Source organism: Orycteropus afer, unplaced genomic scaffold, assembly GCF_000298275.1.
Source record: "Orycteropus afer afer isolate SDZICR_OR568_19922 unplaced genomic scaffold, OryAfe1.0 scaffold00821, whole genome shotgun sequence".
NCBI classification, from domain to species: Eukaryota; Metazoa; Chordata; class Mammalia; order Tubulidentata; family Orycteropodidae; genus Orycteropus; species Orycteropus afer.
The window spans coordinates 633387-656589 of NW_006922408.1; the positions used below are offsets into that span (position 1 = coordinate 633387).

General features: G+C 38.2%; 1 protein-coding gene across 1 annotated transcript in view; it reads left to right on the forward strand.

Annotated features, from left to right (window-relative positions):
* Positions 1-23203, forward strand: part of DCDC2C (doublecortin domain containing 2C) — a 173886-nt gene that overhangs the window by 112693 nt on the left and 37990 nt on the right. The window contains exon 6 of the mRNA XM_007957895.2: positions 12994-13036. Within this exon, the coding sequence (XP_007956086.2) occupies positions 12994-13036 (43 nt within the window). The remainder of the gene's footprint in view (positions 1-12993; positions 13037-23203) is intronic.

Consider the following 23203-nt stretch of genomic DNA (forward strand, 5'->3'; position numbering starts at 1 on the left):
CTTTTTTTTTAAACCTATATTATGGAAATATTCAACTGTGTTCAGAAGTATAGGGAATGGTTTAATGAATTAGTTTCAAAATTATTACACTTTATCAATCTTGTTTCATGTATCTCCTTACCAATTTTCCTGGAAGCATATTGTAAGTAAAATCTCAGATTATATATTTTAGTAGTACCTACTTCCATATGTATCTCTAACAGATAAAGATTTTAAATTTTGTTTGGAAAATGTCATAATCATATTCTAATAACATTAACAGTAATTCCATAGTATTATCTAACACTTAAACCATGGTCAAATTGCCCCTTTTACCTCCAAAAATTATTATACAATAAACTTGTTTGAATCAGGATTCAAACGAGGTTCACACATTGCATTTAGTGAAGATCAAAATTGAGTTTACATGATCTGATGGGTCACCCTGATAATATCCGGGGATTTGACTTCTTTATGTGAGGGGCATGTGGTGAAAAATAACCTAGAGGTGGGGTCTGGATGACTATCCTGAAGATGTTTTCTTCTGTTTCATTGAAGCAAACAATGAAGAGTTCCGTACTTGGACTATGCAGTGTCCATCCATTGTAGATCCTGACTACTTATACAGAGGGAGAGAAGAATGAAAGTTATTTTTTCAAGTACTTGCTTCTGAATAAGTCTTAGTCCTTCTTTACAGTTCTACCACACTCTCTTCACTCTGTAGTAATTTATGTGTTGTGTAAACAAAATTAATCCTCAAGAAGTGACTAGTTATATCTTTACTATTTTGGTAAATAATGCTTATCTGAGATTACTTCTTGTATTTTTTTGGGAAAAAGAATTTATTTTTAAAATTTTATTATTGCTGGGCCTTTCTGTGAGGTTTTTTTTCTTTTGAGGCTCTTATTTGGAACATTTGTTTTCTTTCAGTTCATTTATGATGACATGGAGAACAAAAAAGGATAGTTTAGGGAAAAAATGATGTTGTTCAAGGAACTTTTAGTATCTTATCCACAATTTGAAGGAGAAATGAGAAAACAAGTACATTTCTTCTTTTTCCCTTCCCTGAATATACGAAATGACTGCATGAAAAACTTAATTGAATGTAGCAATATTTTTGTTTCTAATCAAATTAATGCTTCTTAGAAGTGAGAACTATCAGATTTCATCTCACCTAGTTTGGCCATGTTGTCAGAAGGGACCATTTTTGGAGAAGGATATCATACTTGGTGAAGTAGAGGAACAGCAAAAAAAAAAAAAAAAAAAAAAAAAAAAAGAAAAGACCCTCAACGAGATGGATTGACACAGTGGCTGCAACAATGGGGTCAAGTATAGCAAGGATTATGAGGATGGTGCATGACTGGGCAATGTTTTGTTCTGTTGTACGTAGGGTCACTATGAGTCAGAGCTAACTTAACAGCACCTACCAACAACAACAGTCAAAATTATAACTCAGTAAAGGACAGCAGAAGAAGTGAAAGTTTATTTCATTGTTCCTAGTATTTTCAATGATGTTTTTGTCTAGTGACTTAGACTTATCAGAAAGTATATACTTATTTTGACTGAAGTTTGCATTGTGGTAAAAAATACAAAGGTCAGGTGAGATGTCCTCTTCTTTCTAATTTTTCTTAGATACTCTTCTTATTATTGCTACACATACACACATACATATATGACACAACATTTGCTTATTTAACATTTTCAGGTGTACAATTTAGTGCTATCAATTACATTAATCAGGTTGTACAGGCATCACCTATAATTGCTGCCATTTTTTTTTTTTTTGTCATGTTAGGTACTCTTCTTGACAGCATTTTGTTTATTTTTTCATTTTTATTTATTTATTTATTTTTTGCAGTGTTCCCTCCCCTCCTCTCCCACCCTTGGTAATCAACTAAGAAAATTTCCTTCCATATATAACTTTCCTTGAGTTTTAACAATAGTGAACTAATACAATATTTGTCCTTCTGTGATTGATTTATTTCACTCAGCATAATGTCCTCCAATTTCATCCACATTATGTGGTGTTTTACAGATTCTAGTGTTGCATAATATCCCATTATGTGTATGTACCATAGTTTGGTTATACATTCTTCTGTTGATGGACACTTAGGTTGTTTCCATCTTTTTGCTACTGTAAATAGTGCTACAAAGAATGTGGCTGTGCATATAGCTGTTCTTGTCCTGGCTCACTTTACATACCTGGTAATGGGATTGCTGGATCAAAAGGTATTTCTAATTCCAGCTTTTTGAGGAATCATCATACTGCTTTCCACAGTGGTTGTACCATTTGATAGTCCCACCAGTAGTGTATGAGAGTCCCAATCTATCCGCATCCTCACCAGCATTTGTTCTTTTCTGTCTTGTTGAACTTGGCAATTAATGCTGGGCCAAGATGGTACCTCATTGTTGTTTTGATTTGCATCTCTCTAATAGCTAATGATCACGAACATTTCTTCATGTTTGTTGGCCACCTGAATATCCTTTTTGGTACAGCGTCTATTCATGTCTTTAATTGGATTGTTTGTCTTTTTGTTGTTGAAGTGTTGGAGTTTTCTATAAATTCTAGAGATAAATCCCTTGTATGTTATGTTGTTGCCAGATAGTTTTTCCCCAGTCTGTATGTTCTCTTTTTACTTTTTTAGAGAAGTCATTGGAAGCACATAAAAATTTAATTTTTAGAATGTCCTATTCATCTAGTTTATCTTTTGCTGTATGTGCATTTCGGGTTATGCTTGACAATCTATTTATGCTATATATTAAGGCCCCTAAATCTGCCCCCATTTTTCCCTTGAGGAACTTTATAGCTTTAGGTTTCACATTTAAATCTTTGATCCATCTGGAGTTAATTTTTGTAGATTAACATTAACATTAACATTAAATTCATTTAATGGATTCCAGTCCTTTTTCAAAGATCAGCCAGCATTTGATCTTACTCTTTTCATTTCAAGTTAAAATCCTCTTTTTACTTCATTTATTTATTTATTTTTTATTGTGGTGTGGGTGCAGATTTACAAAGGAGATTCATTTTACACACAACAGTTCATGCACATTTGGTTTCATAGTCCTGTTTACAATCTGCAACCATCAAAGTTCTCCTTCCATCTCTGCCCTGTGACTATCCATTTCCTGTGTCCTTCTGATCTATGTATGCCTGTCTGTACATCTTTTCTTCTATGCAAATGCTGCCCTTCTGTTGTCTCATGGTTGATTGATCTAGGGTGCATCTCCCTGGGTAGGTGGGTGCATCTTTCTGGGGTTGTTTTTCTGCTTGTAGGTTTTTCTACTGTTTGAAAGTTTATCTATAGAAGTGAGTCCAGTTCCAAGCCTGAAGGATAACCCAGGGCCACAGTCTCAGGGGTTCACCAGCCTCTATCCGACAAGTAATTCTGGTCATTTTTGTGTTTTTGAATTTTGTTCCACATTTTTCCTCCCACTCTAACCAGGATCTCCAGTTTTGATCCCTTTCTGAGTTGTTAGCATAGGTAGCTAGGGACCATTTAGTTCTTTTGGTCTCAGGGTTGTGAAGGCTGAGGTTCTCATGGTCTATCACATCTTTGGACTATTTGTTTCCAAATGACTGATTTTCCTCACTCTTGTTTACTCCAGATGAGAGGAGACCAATAGTTGCATCTTAGATGTGTGCTCAGAAGCTTTTAAGACCCCAGTCACTACTCACCAAAGTAGGATGTAGAACAAGGTTTTTATGTACTATGTTGTGTCAATCTGGTAGCATAGTGCCTAAGGCACTCGACTGCTAATCAGAAGGCTGTCAGTTCAAACCCACCAGCCACTCTTCAGAAGGAAGATGGGGCAATCTACTTCTGTAGTGATACTGCCTCGGAAACCCAAGGAGGGGTCACTATGAATCGGGTCCGACTCAATGGCACATAACAACAACAACAACATGTGTCAATTGAGCATGGTGTCCCCAAGACTATGGTCCCAAACCTGCAGTCCTGGTGATTCACTCCCTCAAGGTGTTTGGTTGTCCCTGAGAAGCTACTCCAACCTTGTTCTCTGTTACTTCTGTAATGTTATGTGATTAATTTTGTAGCACAAGTACATATATAAGACTATCTTCAGCCAAATTAATCCTTGTTCTTGGGTATATTTCTGCTCACCTACCCCCACTTGATTTTCTCACCTCTTTGTACATTTACCATAGCCTAGTGTTTGCTGCCACTGGTAATACAGCATTATGCATTTAATAGGAAGGTTGGGCAATCCTACTTCCGTAGTGATACTGCCTCGGAAACCCAAGGAGGGGTCGCTATGAGTCGGGTTTGACTCGATGGCACATAACAACAACAACAACAACAGTATTTGCCTCTGTTGTCTGGAGAGATACTCTTTTAATCGTTTTCATTTAAGTGGGGTCCAAGACATTTGCTTCTTTGCATTTGACAACAGTGGTGAGTTAATCTGTTCAGTTGAAATTGGAGTATTTTATTGCTGGTATGCTGTTGTTAAATGCCATGACGTTGGTTTTTGACTCCCAGTGAACCTATGTGCCAGAATATAATGCCCCAAAGGGTTTTCAAGGCTGTAATCTTTATAGGAGCAGATCTCCAAGTCTTTCTTCCACTGAGCCACTGGGTGGGTTTGAACCGCCAACCATTCAGTTAACATTTGAGGATTTAAATCATAATAAAAAGCAGGGAAATCATCTTTATCTTAATTGTCCTGACTAGCTCTGAGGAAGATCTCAGCTTCATTTATTTCAACTTGGTTTTGTAAACTGTAAAATAATGGTATATATTGCTGGCTCTAAATTTATTTTATCTAAAGAAGACCTGGTGTGCAGTGCTTTAGGCATTTGACTGCTAATCAGAAGGTTGGCAGTTCAAATCCACCAACTGCTCTGCAGAAGGAAGATGGAGCAATCTACTTCTGGAAAGATTGAGTGCCTTGGAAGCCTGATGGGGGTCACTATGAACTGTAATTGATTTCATAACAATGGGTTTGATTTCTGTTTTTTGGTAAAGTATACACAAGATACAGTACAGCTTTTTTTTTTGTCTCTTTTCAAATTAGGATTATTCTTTATTTCTGAGTACAACATAACTTATTTTTCTTCTTTCAGAACTATTTATCTCCTTAACTTAGATTTTCCTACATTAAGAAAAATTATGAAAACACTACAAGTTAATGTGACATTATAAAAAATGGTGCTATGCTAATTAACATAATAAGACCATTGATTATTGTCCTTTGATAAGATGAATGAAATTATATAGCACCCAAGTTTATAAATTACTGTTATAATCTTTCTGATTTTTTAAAAATTATTATTATGCTCTCTTTCCTCCTTTCTCATTTCTTGGCTGAATCAGAGAATTTGAATAAGTTAATGTTAGAGGGAGGAGTATTTTAGATGATTTTTGTTCAAGTATCTCATTTTACAAATCAGTACACAATCCCAGAGACAGGAAGTTATGCACTTGAGTAGTTGCAGAACAGGTGGTAGAACATAGTCATGATTAAAACAAACAAACAAACAAACAAAACAACCCACTGCCATCAATTTGATTTTAACCCATAAAGACCCTATAAGGTAGACTAGAACTGCCGCATGAGGTTTCCAAGGCTGTAAATCTTGCAGAACCAGACTGCCTTATTTCTCTCCCATGAAAGGCTGATGGGTTCGAACCATTGATCTTTTTGGTTAGCAAACAAGTGCTTTAACCACTGCACCACCAGAGCTCCTTATAGTTACAACAGGCTCATGCTATTTCCTATATTATGTTTTGCTTTCTTAATTTGACTTACTTTCCTTTATCTTAAATGCAGAATTTTGGAGGGTGTCAGCATGTTTTGGAGACAAAGCGGTGATTTTATAATAGTTCTTAGATGTGGCTAACTGGTTCTTTTGTCAGAGTACACAACCAAAAAAACCCAAACTGACTGCCATCTAATCAATTGTGACTCATAATGACCATATAGGCGAGAATAGAACTTCCCCATAGGATTTCCAAGGCTGTAAATCATTACAGAAGCAGACTGCCTTATCTTTCTCTCATGAATGGCTGGTGGGTTTGAATCACTAACCTGTTGGTTACTGGTGAGTTCTTTAACCACTGTGCCACCAGAACTCCTTTTAAGTATATCGCAGCATATATATTAATGAAGGAGTGACTGGTAGGAAGATGAAGATATTGATGGAAGAAATTCTATTCTGTTATCTGAAAGAATGAGATAGATGTACTTTCCTTCTTTGGATAGTTAGCTCACTCCTCTGCTTACCATACAGAATAGATCAAATTAGCATGTATAATTAAATAAAAGTAATACATAATGTAAGAAGCTGTGCTGGCATAGTACATAAGGCATTTCGTTGCCACCCAAAAGGTCAGTGGTTCAAATCCACCAGCTGCTCCGTGAAAAGAAAATGGCGTAATCTACTTCTGTAAAGATTTACAGCCTTGGAAACCCAATGGGGTCATTATTATGTGGATTTGACGTGATGACAGTGAGTTTTTTTTTTTTTTTTTAAATGTGTAATGTACTCTTACACATTTAAAAAATTATGAAAAAAAATGTAAAATTAAAATGTAAAAAAACTACTCCTGGGAACAGGTCGAGAAGCCAGTTGCAGGGACCCAGATGAGGAGAAGGAACCCAGGCCATGCTCCACAAGCAGCAAGGCAGAAAGGCAGGGAGAGGACAGAAAAGGCAAAGGGGACCAGAATAGATTGAGAAGTCAGCTGCAGGGATCCAGGTAAGGGTGGTTGGAGGGGTCCAACAGCTAAGGGAAACAAACTTGTCTGTTGGTTTGTCCTATGGTGGTGACGTGTTGCTGTGAGTCTTGAGAGTGTGCCACTGGTGTTTCAAACCCAGTGGGTGCACATCGTGCACAGGTATCAGCCCAGCTTGCAGACTGAGACAGACTAGGAAGAAGGAGGAGGCCATCCACTTCTCAAAGAATTTGCCAGGGAAAACCTTATGAATAGCAGAGAAATACTGTCTGATACATCATTGCACAACCTTATGAATAGTCCAGAAACATTGTCCAATATAGAGGAGGAAGATGAATCTCTTCTTTAGAAAGCTCTCAAAGTAGGACTGGGGAAGAGCTGCATTATCAGAGTAAAATCAGCCTTACTCATATGGATAAAGTAAAGCTTTTGAGACATCCATTTGCAGATGTGGCACCTCTCAAATTGAGGAGAAACAGCTGCAAACATGTATTAATAACCAGAACATGGAATGTACGAAGTATGAATCTAGGAAAATTGAAAGTTGTCAAAAATGAAATGGAATGCATAAAGATTGATATCCTAGGCATTAATGAGCTGAAATGGACTAGTTTTGCACATTTTGAATCAGACCACCACATGATCTACTATGCTGGGAAGGACAGTTTAAAGAGGAATGGCATGGCATTCATCATCACAAAGGATGTTTCGAGATCTGTCCTGAAGTACAATGCTGTCTGTGATAGGATAATATCCATACGCCTACAAGGAAGACCCGTTAATATGACTATTATTCAAATTTATGCACGAACCACCAAAGCCAAAGATGAGGAAATTGAAGATTTTTATCAACTCTTGCAGTCTGAAATTGCCCAAACATGCAATCAGGATGTGTTAATTATCACTGGTGACTGGAATGCAAAAGTTGGAAACAAAGAGGAATAACTGGTAGTTGGAAAATTTGGCCTTGGTGACAGAAATAATGTTGGAACTCACATGGTAGAATTTTGCAAGACTAATGACTTGTTCTTTGCAAATACCTTTTTTCAACAACACAAACAGTGGCTATACATGTGGACTTCACTAGATGGAACACACAGGAATCAGATTGACTACATCTGTGGCGAGAGGCAATGGAGAAGCTCAATATCTTCAGCCAAAACCAGGCCAGGAGCTGATTGTGGAACAGACCATCAACTGCTCATATGCAAGTTCAACTTGAAGTTAAAGACAATTAAAACAAGTCCATGAGAGCCAAAATATACTCTAGAATATATCCCTCCTGAATTTAGAGACCATCTAAAGAGTAGATTTGATGCATTGAACACCAGTGACCAAAAACCAGAAAGAAGCATTGTGGGATGACATCAAGAGTATCATCCATGAAGAAAGCAAGAGGTCACTAAAATGACAACAAAAGAAGAGAAGACTAAAATGGATGACAGAAAAGACTCTGAAATCTGCCCTTGAGTGGAGGAAGAGTAGCTAAAGCAAATGGAAGAAATGACACGATAAAAAAATTGAACTGAAGATTTCAAAGAGCAGCTCGAGAAGTCAAAGCCAATTACTATAATAAAATGTGCAAAGACCTGGAGTTAGAAAACCAAAAGGGAAGAACATGCTCAACATTTCTCAAGCTGAAAGAATTGAGGAAAAAATTTAAGCCTCAAGTTGCAATATTGAAATTCTAAGGGCAAAATATTGAATGATGCAGGGAACATAAAAAGAAGATGGAAAGAATACACAGAGTCACTGTACCAAAAAGAACTGGTCAATCTTCCATTTCAGGAGGTGGCATATGATCTAGAACCAATGGTACTGAAGGAGGAAGTCGAAGCTGCAATGAAGGAATTGGCGAAGAACAAGGCTCTGGGAATTGACGGAATACCCATTGAGATATTTCAACAAACGGATGCTGCACTGGAGGTACTCACTCGGTTATGCCAAGAGATTTGGAAGACAGCTACCTGGCCAACTGACTGGAAGAGATCCATATTTGTACCCATTCCAAGGAAAGGTGATCTGACAGAATGTGGAAATTATCAAACAATATCATTAATATCGCATGCAAGCAAGATCTTACTGAAAATAATTCAAAAACAGTTGCAGCAGTATATTGGCAGAGAACTTCCAGAGGTTCAAGCCGGATTCAGAAGAGGACATGGAACAAGGGATATCATAGCTGTTGTCAGATGGATCTTGGCTCAAGGCAAAGAATACCAGAAAGATGTTTACTTGTGTTTTATTGACTATGCAAAGGCATTTGATTGTGTGGATCATGACAAATTATGGATAACATTGAGAAGAATGGGAATTCCCAAACACTTGATTGTACTCATGAGAAACCTGTACCTTGACCAGGAGGTTGTTGTTCAAATGGAACAAGGGGACATTGCAGGTTTAAAATCAGGAAGGGAATGTGTCAGGGTTGCATCCTTTCCCCATACTTATTCAATCTATATGCTGAGCAAATAATCCGAGAAGCTGGACTATATGAAAAAAAACATGGCATCAGGATTGGAGGAAGAATCATTAACAACCTGCGATATGCTGATGATACAACTTTGCTTGCTGAATGTGAGGATGACTTGAGGCACTTACTGATGAAAATTGAGGAACACAGTCTGCAGTATGGATTATGTCTCAAATAAAGAAGACAAAAATCCTCACAAATGGACCAATAAGCAGCATCATGATAAATGGAGAAAAGATTGAGGTTGTCAAAGAATTCACATTGCTTGGTTCTGCAATCGATGCCAACAGAAGCAGCAGTCAGGACATTAGACGACGTGTAGCACTGGGCAGGTCAGCTGTGAAGGAACTCTTCCAAGTGCTGAGGAGCAAGGATGTCTCCTTGAGGACTAAGATGTGCCTGACACAGGACATGATATTTCCAATTGCCTCATATGCATGTGAGAGCTGGACAATGAATAAGGAAGACCGAAGAAGAGTTGATGCTTTTGAGTTGTGGTGTTGGTGAAGAATGCGGAAGGTACCATGGACTGCCAAAAGAACTAACAGATCTGTCCTAGAGGAAGCGTGGTTGAGATGCTCCTTGGAAGTGAGGATGGTCAGACTTCGTCTCACCTACTTTGGTCATGTTGTCAGAGGGGACCGTTCCCTGGAGAAGGATGTCATGCTTGGTAAGGTGGAGCGTTGACGAAGGAGGAGAAGGCCTTCAACAAGATGGATTGACAAGGTGGCCGCGACAATGGTTTCAGGTGTAGCAAGGATTATGGAGCTGGTGCAGGATCGGGCAGTGTTTCATTCTGCTGTGCATGGGGTTGCTATGAGTCATAAATGACTCTACGGCACCTAACAACAGCAACAACAACAACAACAACAAATGTGCTCTTGTAAAGTCATACTTGAGGTATGCATAATGTTTTTATCTTGAGGCAGAAATGTTTAGTATTTGAGCTTTGCATTGCTTTCCCAATGTCACAGACTGATGCAGATATAGCACATGGTGCATTTTCATTTCTATTTTCGGATAGCCCTTCTCACAGTTAAAACCCAAACCAACAAATGCATTGCTGTTGAATTGGTTGCAACCAGCTGACTGTTCTTTAAAAGCCGTAGAATGAGGTGGTCTGATTGATGTTCATAGGACAGAATTCCATTTGATGCTTCTTTAAAGAAGTTTCACAGTGTCCCACCCATCTTGTTTTCTTATGTCATGTTTGTGTGTAAAGCCTCAATATTTCCTTTTCCAAGTATCAGTGGGACAGTAAATCATCCAAAATAATGCTCTAACTTTTCTCACATTTTATTTTCTAGATACAGAAAGATATTTATCTGAGACCATCAGCAGCCACAGCTACTGATTGTGCTCATGTGGGCTTTGATGCTTTGTGTGAGTGTTTGACCAGGCTCAGTGGTGGGTTATGAAAGGCAGCAGAGATAGAAGATAGCTTTGGAATCTGGATTTTGAAAATTTGAGCTGATTCTTGCTCCTACATCTACCTGGCTGTATTTTTAGAACCTGTTTTTCTCCTTTGGTGAAAATTAAAATTTTCCTGAAGATAAATTGGGATAATTAATGAGAAGGTAATTTGCAGATTTTAAAGTGCACCTGAATGTACATCACTGTTATGCCAGTTACTGTTTAAGCTCAAGACTGAAATTCAAAAATATATATTGATGCAAATCCTGTTTTTCCCTGTTTTAAATGAAAGCCCTAGCATGGAGGCTGAGGCTGAGTTTGATTGGCTTTGTATTGGTGAAATAGACAGGCCTGGGGTGCTATGAGTCTGTAGGTTACAGGTGAAGGGACCCACAGGATGTGCTCTTTGTGGTGCCCTGTGACCACATCAGTGAGACCTTCAAATGCACTGGATACTGTGCTCTTCCTAGCCCTTCTAATATTTCACCTACCTTGAAAGGCAGGATTTCTCTTGACAGGCATGCCAAGCTTACACGCAGGGCAGGGGCAGGCTCACTAGTAACTACCTGGCTCTACCTCCCTCAGGTAGACAGATGTAACTGAAATGTTCTTTCATTAGCCTCTGTCAGATGCAATTTTTAAAATAGGCACTGACCATTAGCTCATGCATTGATGGTTTTTCTTGTTTTCTAAGCCTTGCTGAGATGAGCAGTTTCTCCAGCTGATCTGTGGGATTGTGAATCCTTGATTGCTTAGCTTTGATTGGTGTGTTTGAAATACATTTAGTGTAAGAAACTATTTGAAGGCTTACTAGAGTCCTTTCCTGTAGCTATTTCTCTGTCAAGGCTTTTTTGATGGTCATTATCTTGAGGAAAGGAAAAGAGGTGCCATTTTTCATCTCATTGTGGAGTAGGGCAGATGATTTTAAATGTGCAGTTTATTTTCAGAAAATACTGGGCAAGGTGGTCTGCCTTCCATTCCCCTGTGTTTTATTGCACATATGGAGCACATTCTATAGTTAGAAAACTTGAAACACCCCTGCGGGCACAGTGTGTATGGCTAACCTCATTCCTATTCTGGTTTATATGCTTTTAGATTTTCTTTTCCAAGGCAGCAAAAGGCTTCCTTTGTTCTGTCTCTGGATGTATACCCCTATAGCAACTTGATATCCAGGCAGATGATTAGAGTCTTGCCTGCCTGCTTGTCTGGCAAGTGTGGGCATTTCTTGATTTTATCAACTTCTTAAAAAATTGCTCATAGTCCCCATAGTATAGTAAACTATATATTCAATTTGGGGCTGCTCAAGACCTGATCAGTTCTGTTGACCTTGTTGCCCCTGCTCCCCACAACATATTCCCCTTCTTTTTAATGTATTGTTTATTTCGCTCCCATCTATTCATCTGTTGAACTCTGAGCTGAATTTGTCAATTGGTTAAATATCTTTCTTTGCTGCCAAAGACGTCAAGGTGTGGGATAAACATGAGGTCACTCGTAGTCACTAAGACATAGATGCCCACTTACCATCAGTGAACACCACCAGCAAGGTACTTGTAGAAACACTTCCAGATTTGAATAGTTATTATTGGAGTGAGTCTCAATAATGAAGGATTAGAAATGGGGTGCCTGCAATTGTATTGCTGCTGGGCATGAAGGTGCAGGTGACAGACGAGAGCTCTGTGACGTGGTTGAAAGAGGAAGCACTTGGTTTTAAATTGAATTTAAATTTCAGTGCTTCCATCGATCAGCTGTGGGACATTGTGTAACCTCTCTGAGCTTTGGTTTCTTTATCAATATGGAGAGAATAATAGTACTTGCTTCAGATGGTTATGGTGAGAGTTATGTAATGGAAACATTTGTGAAAATGATTTGTAGCTATCAAAAATTTCAACAGTTAAAATTTTTTCCCCTCCTCTATTATATAAAAACCTTAGAGCAGAACAACCACAGCTGTGGAGTCAAGTCTGACTCATAGTGACCCTGTAGGACAGAGGAGAACTGCCCCATAGGGTTTCCAAGGCTTTACATCTTTATGGAAGCAGATTGCCACATTTTTCTTCTATGGAGCAGCTGGTAGGTTTGAACCACCAACTTTCTGGTTAGCAGCTGAATGCTTTAAACATGGCATTACCAGACTCTTATTAGGACAGAAAGTACCTATAAATATGACATCCTCGGGTAAGATTATACCCTTACAAATGAGAATCTGTTTGATTTTCAAAGATATCAAGAAAGGAAATCAAACAGACTTCCTTAAGGGTCTTGTCTAGTATTAAGGCTGGGAAATCTTTGTTGACATGAACCTCTGTGGACAGTAAGCTTACTTCCTCTTGGTTGGTGCCCTTTCTGAAAAGTAAAAGACTAAATGTTTATAAAGATATATTTTGGCCTGGGCTTCTTAAAATTTCAAATTGACTTTCTTTTGTCTTTCAGAAAGTATGCAGACATTGAAAAACACTCACGAAGAAAGAAGAAAGTAAGTTTTTTTTTTTATTTTTTAAGGAAAAGAACTACAGCTGTTAGTATTGATTTTGAGTGTTTCTTTGCAGTAAAAGGGACATCATGATATGACAAGGGATTCAAAATTGTAAAACAACTTCTTGGGCACAGTATTAGGTGTGAGGTTTATAAAAATAATTAAGATCTACTCCTATGATGAGCTTTATATTTGAAGCTCAGTGTTTAGAAGCAAGAGGCATACTGGGTTTGTAATACAACATACTAAGTGCTATGACAATAAGGATCAAAACTGAAAGAAGCTTGGCAAGGGTGGGAGTAGGCTTCTGGGAGGAAATGGAAAGAGCACATTTCAGGCAGATATGACACCTTGAATAAGTCAGAGAGGTGAGAAATAGTTTGGGGTATCTCTCTGTGTGTGTATGCGCAGTTAATATTGTACTATATAACTTGAGAAAGAAAACCAAGGTAGTGGCAGGATAAAAGATAAAGGTAAGTATAAGTCAGACCTTGGAGTGCTTTATCAGTTCTTTAACATGTTTCTGTCCCAAGTCATGTCATAAAACTGTATTTCATGGTTTATTTCAGTAAAAAATGTGTTATTGGCCAGGATCTCTTTTGTTGTTGTTAGGTGCTGTTGAGTTGGCTCCAACTTGTAGTGACCCTATGTACAGCAGAATAAAACACTGCCTGGTGATGTGCCACCTTCACAATCCTTGCTATACTTGAGCCCATCGTTGCAGCCACTGTGTCAATCCATCCCATTGAGGGTCTTCTCCTTTTTCACTGATGCTCTAATTTACCAAGCATGGCATCCTTCTCTAGGGAATGATCCCTTCTGACACCATGACCAAAGTAGGGACAAAGTCTGGCCATTCTCACTTCCAAGGAATGTTCCACCTTCCCTGCTTCCCAGACAGATTTGTTTCTTCTTCTGGCAGTCCATGGTATTTTCAGTATTCTTCACCAACACCATAATTCAAAGACATCAACTCTACTTCAATCTTCCTTATTCATTGTCCAGCTTTCACATACATGTGCATGATCAAAAATTCCATGGCTTGGGTTAGGTACACTCTAGTGTTCAAATTGACATCTTTGCTCTTCAACACTTTAAAGAGATCTTTTGCAGCACATTTGCCCAGTGCAATACAATGTCTGGTTTCTTGACTGCTGCTTCCATAGGTGTTGATTGTGGATCTAAGTAGAATAAAATCCCTGACAATTTCAGTCTTTTCTCTATTTATCATGATGCTGCTTATTGGTCCAGTTGTGAGGATTTTTGTTTTCTTTTGTTGAGGAGTAATCCATACTGTAATCTTTGATCTTTATCAATAAGTGCTTCAAGTTATCTTCACTTTCAGCAAGCAAGGTGATCTCAAGTACACAATAAATAATAAAGGTCATAGGTATTGCCATTTATGGGGAACATTAATTGGGATTCTCTAATAAGTATGAGCATATTTTGTGCACATATTTGGAACATTTGGTACATTTTTGGTACCTTTTTTGTTGGTGCCCTTCATTTCATTATCAGGATAAGAACCTTTTCCTTTACAATTTGCTAGGATTTTTTTCCTTAATAAGGGAATTGTATTTTTCTGATGTAGTGAGATGATGGAGATCAAATGTTTTGTTTTTCCTTTCCCTCCTCATTTAAAATGTTAATGTCATTGTGAATTATATCAGATTTCCAATGTTTAATTATTCTTGTATTCCAGGGATAAGCCTGACTTAATTGTGACATGGTTTAGAATAAACTTTGGATTAATTTGGTTGAATTTCATTTAGTAGGAATTTTACTTCTATGCTTAAAAGTAAGATTGGCCTATAATTTTCCTTTATTATGTTATCTTTGTTTCAAATTGCTGTCAAGTTTATTTTAGGGCAATAAATATATTTTTAAGTAAAACTTTTATCTTTTCTAGTCTGTGGAAGCAGTTATATATCATAAACATTATCCAGTTCATAAATTTTTGGGTAGACTCATTTGTAAAATCTTGGTTTGGTTTCTTTTGAGGGTGGGTGGATGGGAAGATGATGTTAGGTGCTGTTGAGCTGGGCTGCTTCAAGTTTTCTTCATTTCAGCAAGCAAGATTGTGTCATGTACATATCACAGGCTGTTAATGAGTCTTCCTCTAATCCTGAAACTGCATTCTTCATTTAGTCTAGCTTCTCAGATTGTTTGCTCAGCATACAGATTGAACAAGTATGTTGAAAGGATACAACCCTGATACACACTTTCTTGATTTTAAACCAGGCAGTATCCACTTATTTTGTTCAAACAACTGCCTCTTTATCTGTGTACAGGTTTCTCATGAGCATAATTAAGTGTTCTAGAATTCCTATTCTTTGCAATGTTATCCAAAATTTGTTATGATCCACACAGTCAAATGCTTTTGCATAGTCAATAAAACATATCTTTCTGGTATTTGCTTTCAGGCAAGATCCATCTGAAATCAACAATGATATCCCTTTTCCACATCCTCTTCTGAATCTAGCTTGAATTTCTGGCATTTCTCTGTTGATGTACTGCTGCAACTGGTTTTGAATTATTCTCAGTAAAATTTTACTTGCATGTGATATTAATGGTATTATTCAATAATTTCCACATTCTGTTGTATTACTTTTCTTTGTAATGGACACAAATATGGATCTTTTCTAGTTGGTTGACCAGGTAGCTATCTTCCAAATTTCTTGGCATAGAAGAGTGAGTGCTTCCAGCACTGCATCTGTTTATTGAAACATCTCAATGGATATTCAATTAACTTCTGGAGCCTTGGTTTTTGCCGTTCCTTCAGTGCAGCTTGGACTTCTTCCTTCAATATTATCCATTCTTGACCATATGCTATCTCCTGAAGTGGCTTAAACATTGACCAGTTTTTTTGATACAGTAACTCTGTGTATTCCTTCCATCTTCTTCTGATGTTTCCTGCATCATAAATATTTTGCCCATAAAAAGAAAATTAAAAAAAACTCACTGCCATCGAGTCATTTCTGACTCATAGCGACCTCTCTTTGTGTTTCTGAGGCAGTATCTCTACAGAAGTAGATTGCCCAATCTTCCTTCCAAGGAGCGGCTTGTGGGTTTGAATGGCCAGCTGTCTGGTTAGCAATCAAATGCCTTAGGCACTATGACACTAGAATCCTTCAATATTGCACCTCGAGGTTTGATTTTTTTTTTTTCTTCAGTTCTTTCAGCTTGAGAGATGCCAAGCATGTCCCTCCCTTTTGGTTTTCTAACTCCAGGTCATTCCACATTTCATTATAATAATTTACTTTGTCTTATTGAGCCACTCTGAAATTTTCTGCTCAGTTTTTTTACTTTAGCATTTCTTCCATTTGCCTTAGCTCTGATCTGCTCAAGAACTAGGTTTACAGTCTCTTCTGAGCTCTGGTAGCATAGTGCCTAAGGCACTGGACTGCTAACCAGAGGGCTGGTGGTTCAAATCCACCAGCAACTCCTTGGAAGGAAGATGGGGCAATCTACTTCCCTAGTGATACTGCCTCGGAAACCCAAGGAGGGGTCGCTATGAGTCGGGTCCAACTTGACGGCACATAACAACAACAACAACAATTGACATCCATATTAGTGTTTTCTTTTTTTTTTCTTGTCTTTTTTCTTTTTAGGAGTGTTTGGAGCCCTCTGGCAGGGTGCTGACCACTGTATTACCATTGACTCTTTGTGTCAGGACAGGAAAACCCTGCATATAACCAGGGCCAACCTCATCTTGTATGTCTTGCTTGGGGTTGTGTTGTGAGCTCCTTGAGGCCAGGGAAGAGAGTTCATGAATTTGTGCCCTTAGAACAAGGCATCCAGCCTGACATCTGGTAGGCACCAAATAAATGTTGAGCAGAATTTACAAGTGTGTGTGTGTATGTATTTGATTGTGATTTGGGTGAAAGTTTACAGAGCAAATTTATTTTCTGTAGAACAGTTCATGCACATCTTGTTTCATGACATTGATTGCAATGCCTACAATGTGACAGTGTTCTTCCCACTTCCTCTCTGTTGCTACCTTGTGTCCTTCTTTTCTGTGCATTCCTGATCTCTGAGCTGTCTCCTTGTGCAAATACTGCCCTTCTGGTCACCTGTGATAGATTTTTTCCTAAGGAGTGTATCTACCTGGTGTAAATGTTCACCCTGCATGTCTGTCTACTAATTGGCTCTTTCCTGTCTTTTTAATCACCTTTTGCTTTCTCTATGTATGATGTCCTTGATGTCATCCCAAAACTTGTGTGGTTTTTGATCACTTTTGTGAAGTGAGTCAAATCTATTTTTCAGATGATGCTAAATTCATGTGGGATGTACTCAAGGTCATATATTTTGGCTCTTGTGGACTTGTTTTAATTTTCTTTAGCTCCAGGTTAATCTTGCATGTGAGCAATTGATGATCTTTTCCACTGTCAACCCCTGGCCTTGTTTTAACTGATAATATTGAGCTTCTCCATCATCCCTTTCCACATATGTATTTGATTTGATTCTTATGCATTTCATCTGCCAAGATCCATGTGTACAGTTACCATTTATGTTGTTGAAAAAAGATATTTGCAATGAATAAGTCATTGGTCTTGAAAAATTCCAGCTTGCGATCTCTGGTGTCACTTTTATCACCATGGCCACGTTTTCTAGTTATAGATGCTCCTTCTTTGTTTCCAACTTTTGCATCCCAATCACAAGTAATTACCAGTGCATCTTGATTACGTGTTTGGTCAATTTGAGACAGTAGAAGTTGGTAAAAATCTTTAATTTCTTCATCTTTGGCTTTAGTGGTTAGTGTGTAGATTTGAATAATAGCATTAACTGGCTTCTTTGTAGGCATATAGATAATATCCTATCACTGATAGCACTGTACTTCAGACTAGATCTTTAAATGGTCTTTTTGATAATGAATGCAATGCCATTCATCATCAATTTGTCATTCCTGGCATAGTAGACCATATGACTGTCTGAGTGAAAATGGCCAATACCAGTCTATTTCAGCTCACTAATGCCTACGATATTGACTTTCATGTGTTCCATTTCATTTTTGACAGCTTCCAATTGATCTAGATTCATACTGCATATGTTTCATGTTCTGATCATTAATGGATGTTTGCATAATATCTTTTAATATACTTAGATATTATTTTTATTTACTTTATTCTATTTTTTCTGAATTAACTCATAATTTTTTAGCTTCTTGTATGAAAGACCAACTTATTTATTTTCAATTTTTTTCTAAGAAATGCACTTTAATATTTGTTGAATGCAGAATAATGATCACCAGAAACACAAAAGTGATAGACATGGTTGCTACCGTAAGGTGTGCTCATTTTAGTTTGGATAGACAAATATGCAAACTCATTTCATGATAAAAAGTTATAAATGAGTTATATGTATAGAAAAGTGCAGTATAGGAGAGGGAGCAATTGACTATGGAGACTGGCAAAGAAAGATTTTTACAGGATGAGAATCTATACTTGATCATAGCCAAAAGGCCAAGAAGTGATAACAGGATGAGAATCTAAAGGCCTGAAATATGAGTATATTGCCTGGGTGATTCAAGGAAGGGGACAGATATTTCAGGTAGAGGAAATAGCCTTTGCAAGTGTACAAACGTTTGAGGTAGCTTTTATTCTATAATTCTAGTCTCACAGCATTTTGTCTCTATTGCCTCAATATTTTTTTTCACTTACAGTGTGGTCAGCACTTTACTGGTGCTGAATTTTCAGTGATAACTGCTATTCAGGATGAATGGTACAACTTTGAAAACCCTATATGTTAGTAATAGTTTTGAATACTTTTGAGCACACAGGTTATTGAATAGGTTTACTGAACCAGTAGTTTGGTTTTATGTTATTTTTTTTTTGCTATGTCCTCATTTCATTATGTTGTTATTTTGAGTTTGTTCCTTGTTGGTAGGGACATAATTTTTGTTTTCTTTTATTAAATGCTCATTCTATTTTGTCTAAAGGTTGAGGCATGTTTGTTCCAATATTGTCTACATTTCTTTTGCTTCTCTCTTCTGAAATCTGTTATTGAAAACTACATGTTTTTTGATAATTATAGTTAACATTCAGGAATCTTAAATAGAATGATCACAAAGCATGACATAAACTGGAATGCAACAAAATGTCTTAGGTAACAAAAATTCAGTGTATCATTGAAAATTATCCATAAAGTAAATATGACAGGAGCATGTAGCAGCATAGCAAATTATATTTTATCCTGGATAATGGAAAGTCCCAGAAGAAAACAAAGGTGTTGTTTTAACAAAAGTTGATATAAAATCTCTACGTTCATTGTAAAATGACTGTCAATGGTGTTTTACAATATCCATTCTCCTTTGAGTAAAGGTCTATATGATAAGTTTATTTTAGAATTTAGTACTAAACAATCTTTGCTTCTTTTTTTATGTTTCTGCACATGCCAACTATTCCATATGGATAGCTTCCTTCTCTGGTTACAGGAGGATGGATTTTATGTTTAGTCACAGACTTAGTAACAATATTATGATTATAATTCTTTATTTTCTTGTTTCAGATTTTCCATTTCTAAAAAATTGTTTTATTTTCTGTGTGAAGCACCTTAATATATTTTTGGAAAAGGAGGAGGGAATTAAAAAACGAATAACCAGAAAGTCAGGAATATCCTTTAATAGGAATAAAAGCACTGTGAAACACGAAGGGCTGTGCAGGCTTTGGTGGCCTACACATTCTAAGGATGCATCAGGCAGTCAGTGTCAACTGTCCATAAGATCAGGCACTGAATTTTCTTTTAAATTTGTTAAGTTTTTTTTTTTTTTTTTTTGATGTACCTAAAGCACACAGAAGGAGGTCTGGTGGCACACTGCCTAAGGCACTTGACTGCTAAGCAGAAGGTTGGCAGTTCAAACCCACCAGCTGCTCCCTGGAGGGAAGATGGGACAATCTATGTCCATAACAATTTACTGCCTTGGAAACCCAATGTGGATCTCTGCGAGTCAGCATTGACTCAATGGCAGTGAGTTTGATTTTTGTTTTTCTGAGAGCACACAGAACAGCCATGGTGGTACAGTGGTTAAATGCTTTACTGCTAACCAGAAGATCAGCTGTTTGAACCCACCAGTTGCTCCATGGGAGAAAGCTGAGGCAGTCTGCTTCTGTAAAGATTACAGCCTTGGGATCCCTATGGGGCAGTTCTACTCTGTCCTACAGGTTTGCTGTGAGTGGGGATCAACTCAGTGGCAATAGATTTTAGAGTACATAGCAGAGAAACTTTTTCAACCTTTCAATGAATATATCACAAATACAACATAGAGCTTTTGACCCATAGAAATTCATACTTCAGTGATGGCACTTACTGATTCATCCAGTGACCTAAGAAACCTTTATATGATACTTGTAGTGTGCTGCTAAGCACTGGGTAGTGTGAGTGGTTAACATGCTCAGCTACCAACAGAAAGATTGGCAGTTCAAGTGTGTCTAGAGGTGCCTAGGAAGAAGGGCCTATGATCTACTTCTGAAAAGTTGGCCATTGAAAATCCTATGGAGCACACTTCTGCGTACTGACATAGATGAGGTTGCTGTGAGTTAGAATCAGTTTGACAATTGTTTTTTTTTTTTTTTTTTCAGCACTGTGCTAGTGCTGGAAATATGAAGACAAGTCAAATGTTTCTGCTAGTCTATTGGGGAAGGGCAGGCATGGTAGAGTGATAACAGCATCCAGCTTTTCTTGCATAATAGATTAAACTCTAACCACTGTTTAAACTCAAGCCTAGAAAATCTTCATGATTCCACCAACATCAACCCCACCCTACCCCTACAATTCCAATAGATCAGCAATACCAGTTCTATTCAACTGTTTAGCTTTCAAATCAGTCTATGTCTCTCCATCAATACCGCCTAATGCAGTCAGGAAAAAACAAGTAACAGTAGTTAGAGAGTAGGATATTGGTGGACAGGTTGTGAGAGAGGAGGTTTGAAAGGTAAGCAGGAGTCAGATGATGAGGGGCTGGATATTCAGTTAAGTTTATATTCATAATGATTCAAATTTAAGTAAGGGAGGAAAATGAATACATTTCCACTTGAGAATTGTCGCAAGTGATGGAATAATATGGAGACTGAAAGTGAAAGAATAAGGGTAGAGAATCCAGTTCTGAGGCAACTATAACATTCTTAGCAAGGTGGTAGTTGGATTTGAGGGAGGTTGTACAACACTAATTCTAAAATGAGAATTTTGCCCCCTTCCATTTTAACATCACAGAAAAAGAGATATATCTTGAAATTGATGATGTCAGGATGGGCTTCCTAGATTGGTTCTCCAGTTTGATTAATTTTAATGACACCAGCGACTCTGTGTCTGCTAGTAAAGAGAGCCCTACTAATCTGTGGCATGAGGTAGCAAAAGTAATATGCGAAATATCACCACCAATAGATCAAGTACTTGTGAGAAGTGACGCTCTGGGTGATCGGATATTTGATACTTTTCTGCAATTTTGTCAGAATGAAGAGTATAAGGAAGCTGGTTGGTTAGTCCTACTTACACTGGATAAATTGGTGAAAGAGTGAGATGGGCTCAAAGCTGCTGAGTCTTGGCTTAAGCACTGCGTAAATGACCTCAGTGCTTCCAGCTGTGCTCTGAAAGAAAGCCTTATAGCTTCTACTAACAGAGCTCACATAGCTGAAACCCAAATCCAGAGTCTTATTGTAAGAGTGGCTGAATTACAATGCCAGCTCAATTGCCAACCCAGAATGGTGTCTGCCGTTAAAGTGAGGGCATTGATTGGAAAAAAATGGGATCCTGTAACCTGGAATGGGGACATATGGGCAGATGATCAGGAAGATCAGGATATGGAGCCTGTAAATTCTGTTGAATCCTTCCCATCTGAATGGATTATGGTAAAACCATTATCCCCTCCCCCTCAGTTTGAGGGGACTGGCCAAACCAGTCCAGCGGGGTTATTGTGTGAGGCAGAGGCCATAGAAGACATTCCTGAATGCTCTCAGGAACTGCCTCAAGCACCTATTCTGGTGGCTAGGCCCATAACAAAGGTCAAGTCTAAGCAAGCCCCAAGAGGTGAAATAGAAAGTGTGACTGATGAGGTGATATGCTATACTTGAAAAGACCTACTTGATTTTGCCAACATGTACAGGCAGAAACCTGGAGAATATGTATGGGAATGGCTACTGAGGGTGTGGGATAATGGTGCAAGGAATGTAAGATTGGATCAGTCTGAGTTTATTGATTTAGGTCCACTAAGTATGGATTCTTCATTCGATGTTTCAGCTCGAGAGGTTAGGCAAGGATCTAATAGTTTATTTGGTTTGCTTACAGAGGCATGGATTATGCGGTGGCCTACCTTAAGTCAAGTTGAAGTACCAGACCTGCCATGGTTTAATGTAGGAGAAGGTATCCAGAGGCTTAGGGAAATTGGCCTGTTAGAATGGATTTATCAGATTAGACCCCCTAGAGCCAGAAATGGAGAGTCCAGAAGACACACCTTTCACCAGTACCGTGGGGAATAAATTTGTGAAGGGAGCTCCACCATCCTTGAAGACTGCTGTGATTGCTATTTTATGTAAACCTGATTTGACAGTGTGAACTGCCCTAATTGAACTAAGACATTTACATACAATGGGGCTGACTGGACCCTGTGGTAGTAGGGTCCAAGTGGCAGCAGTTAATTGGCAAAGACAAGGTGGGCGTGGTTACCACAATGGACAGCGGGGTCAGAACACTAATCAGAATAGTCTGACGGGTGTGGAATTATGGCATTGGCTACTTGCTCATGGTGTTCCTCGTAGTGAAATACATGGTAAGCTTCCTAATATTTACTTGATCTATATAGGCAGAAGAACTCTAGGTCACGTGAACAGCAACCTGATTGAATCACCAGAATACAGAGTCACGACCTCTCAGTCACTTCCCAGACTTGAGTCAGTTTATAGACCCACAACCCCTTGAATGAATGAGGCCAGGTCCCTTTGAGGAAGGACCCCACTACATTGCCAAAAATCTATAATGTCAGTCTTTCTCCTAGCCTTCCCCAAAGGGATCTGAGGCCTTTTACGAGAGTGACTGGGGAAAAGGAAATAATCAGACTTTTCAGGGATTACTGGACACTGGCTCTGAATTGACACTAATTCCAGGAGACCCAAAGCATCATTGTGGCCCACCAGTCAGAGTGGGGGCATATGGAGGTCAAGTTACTGATGGAGTCTT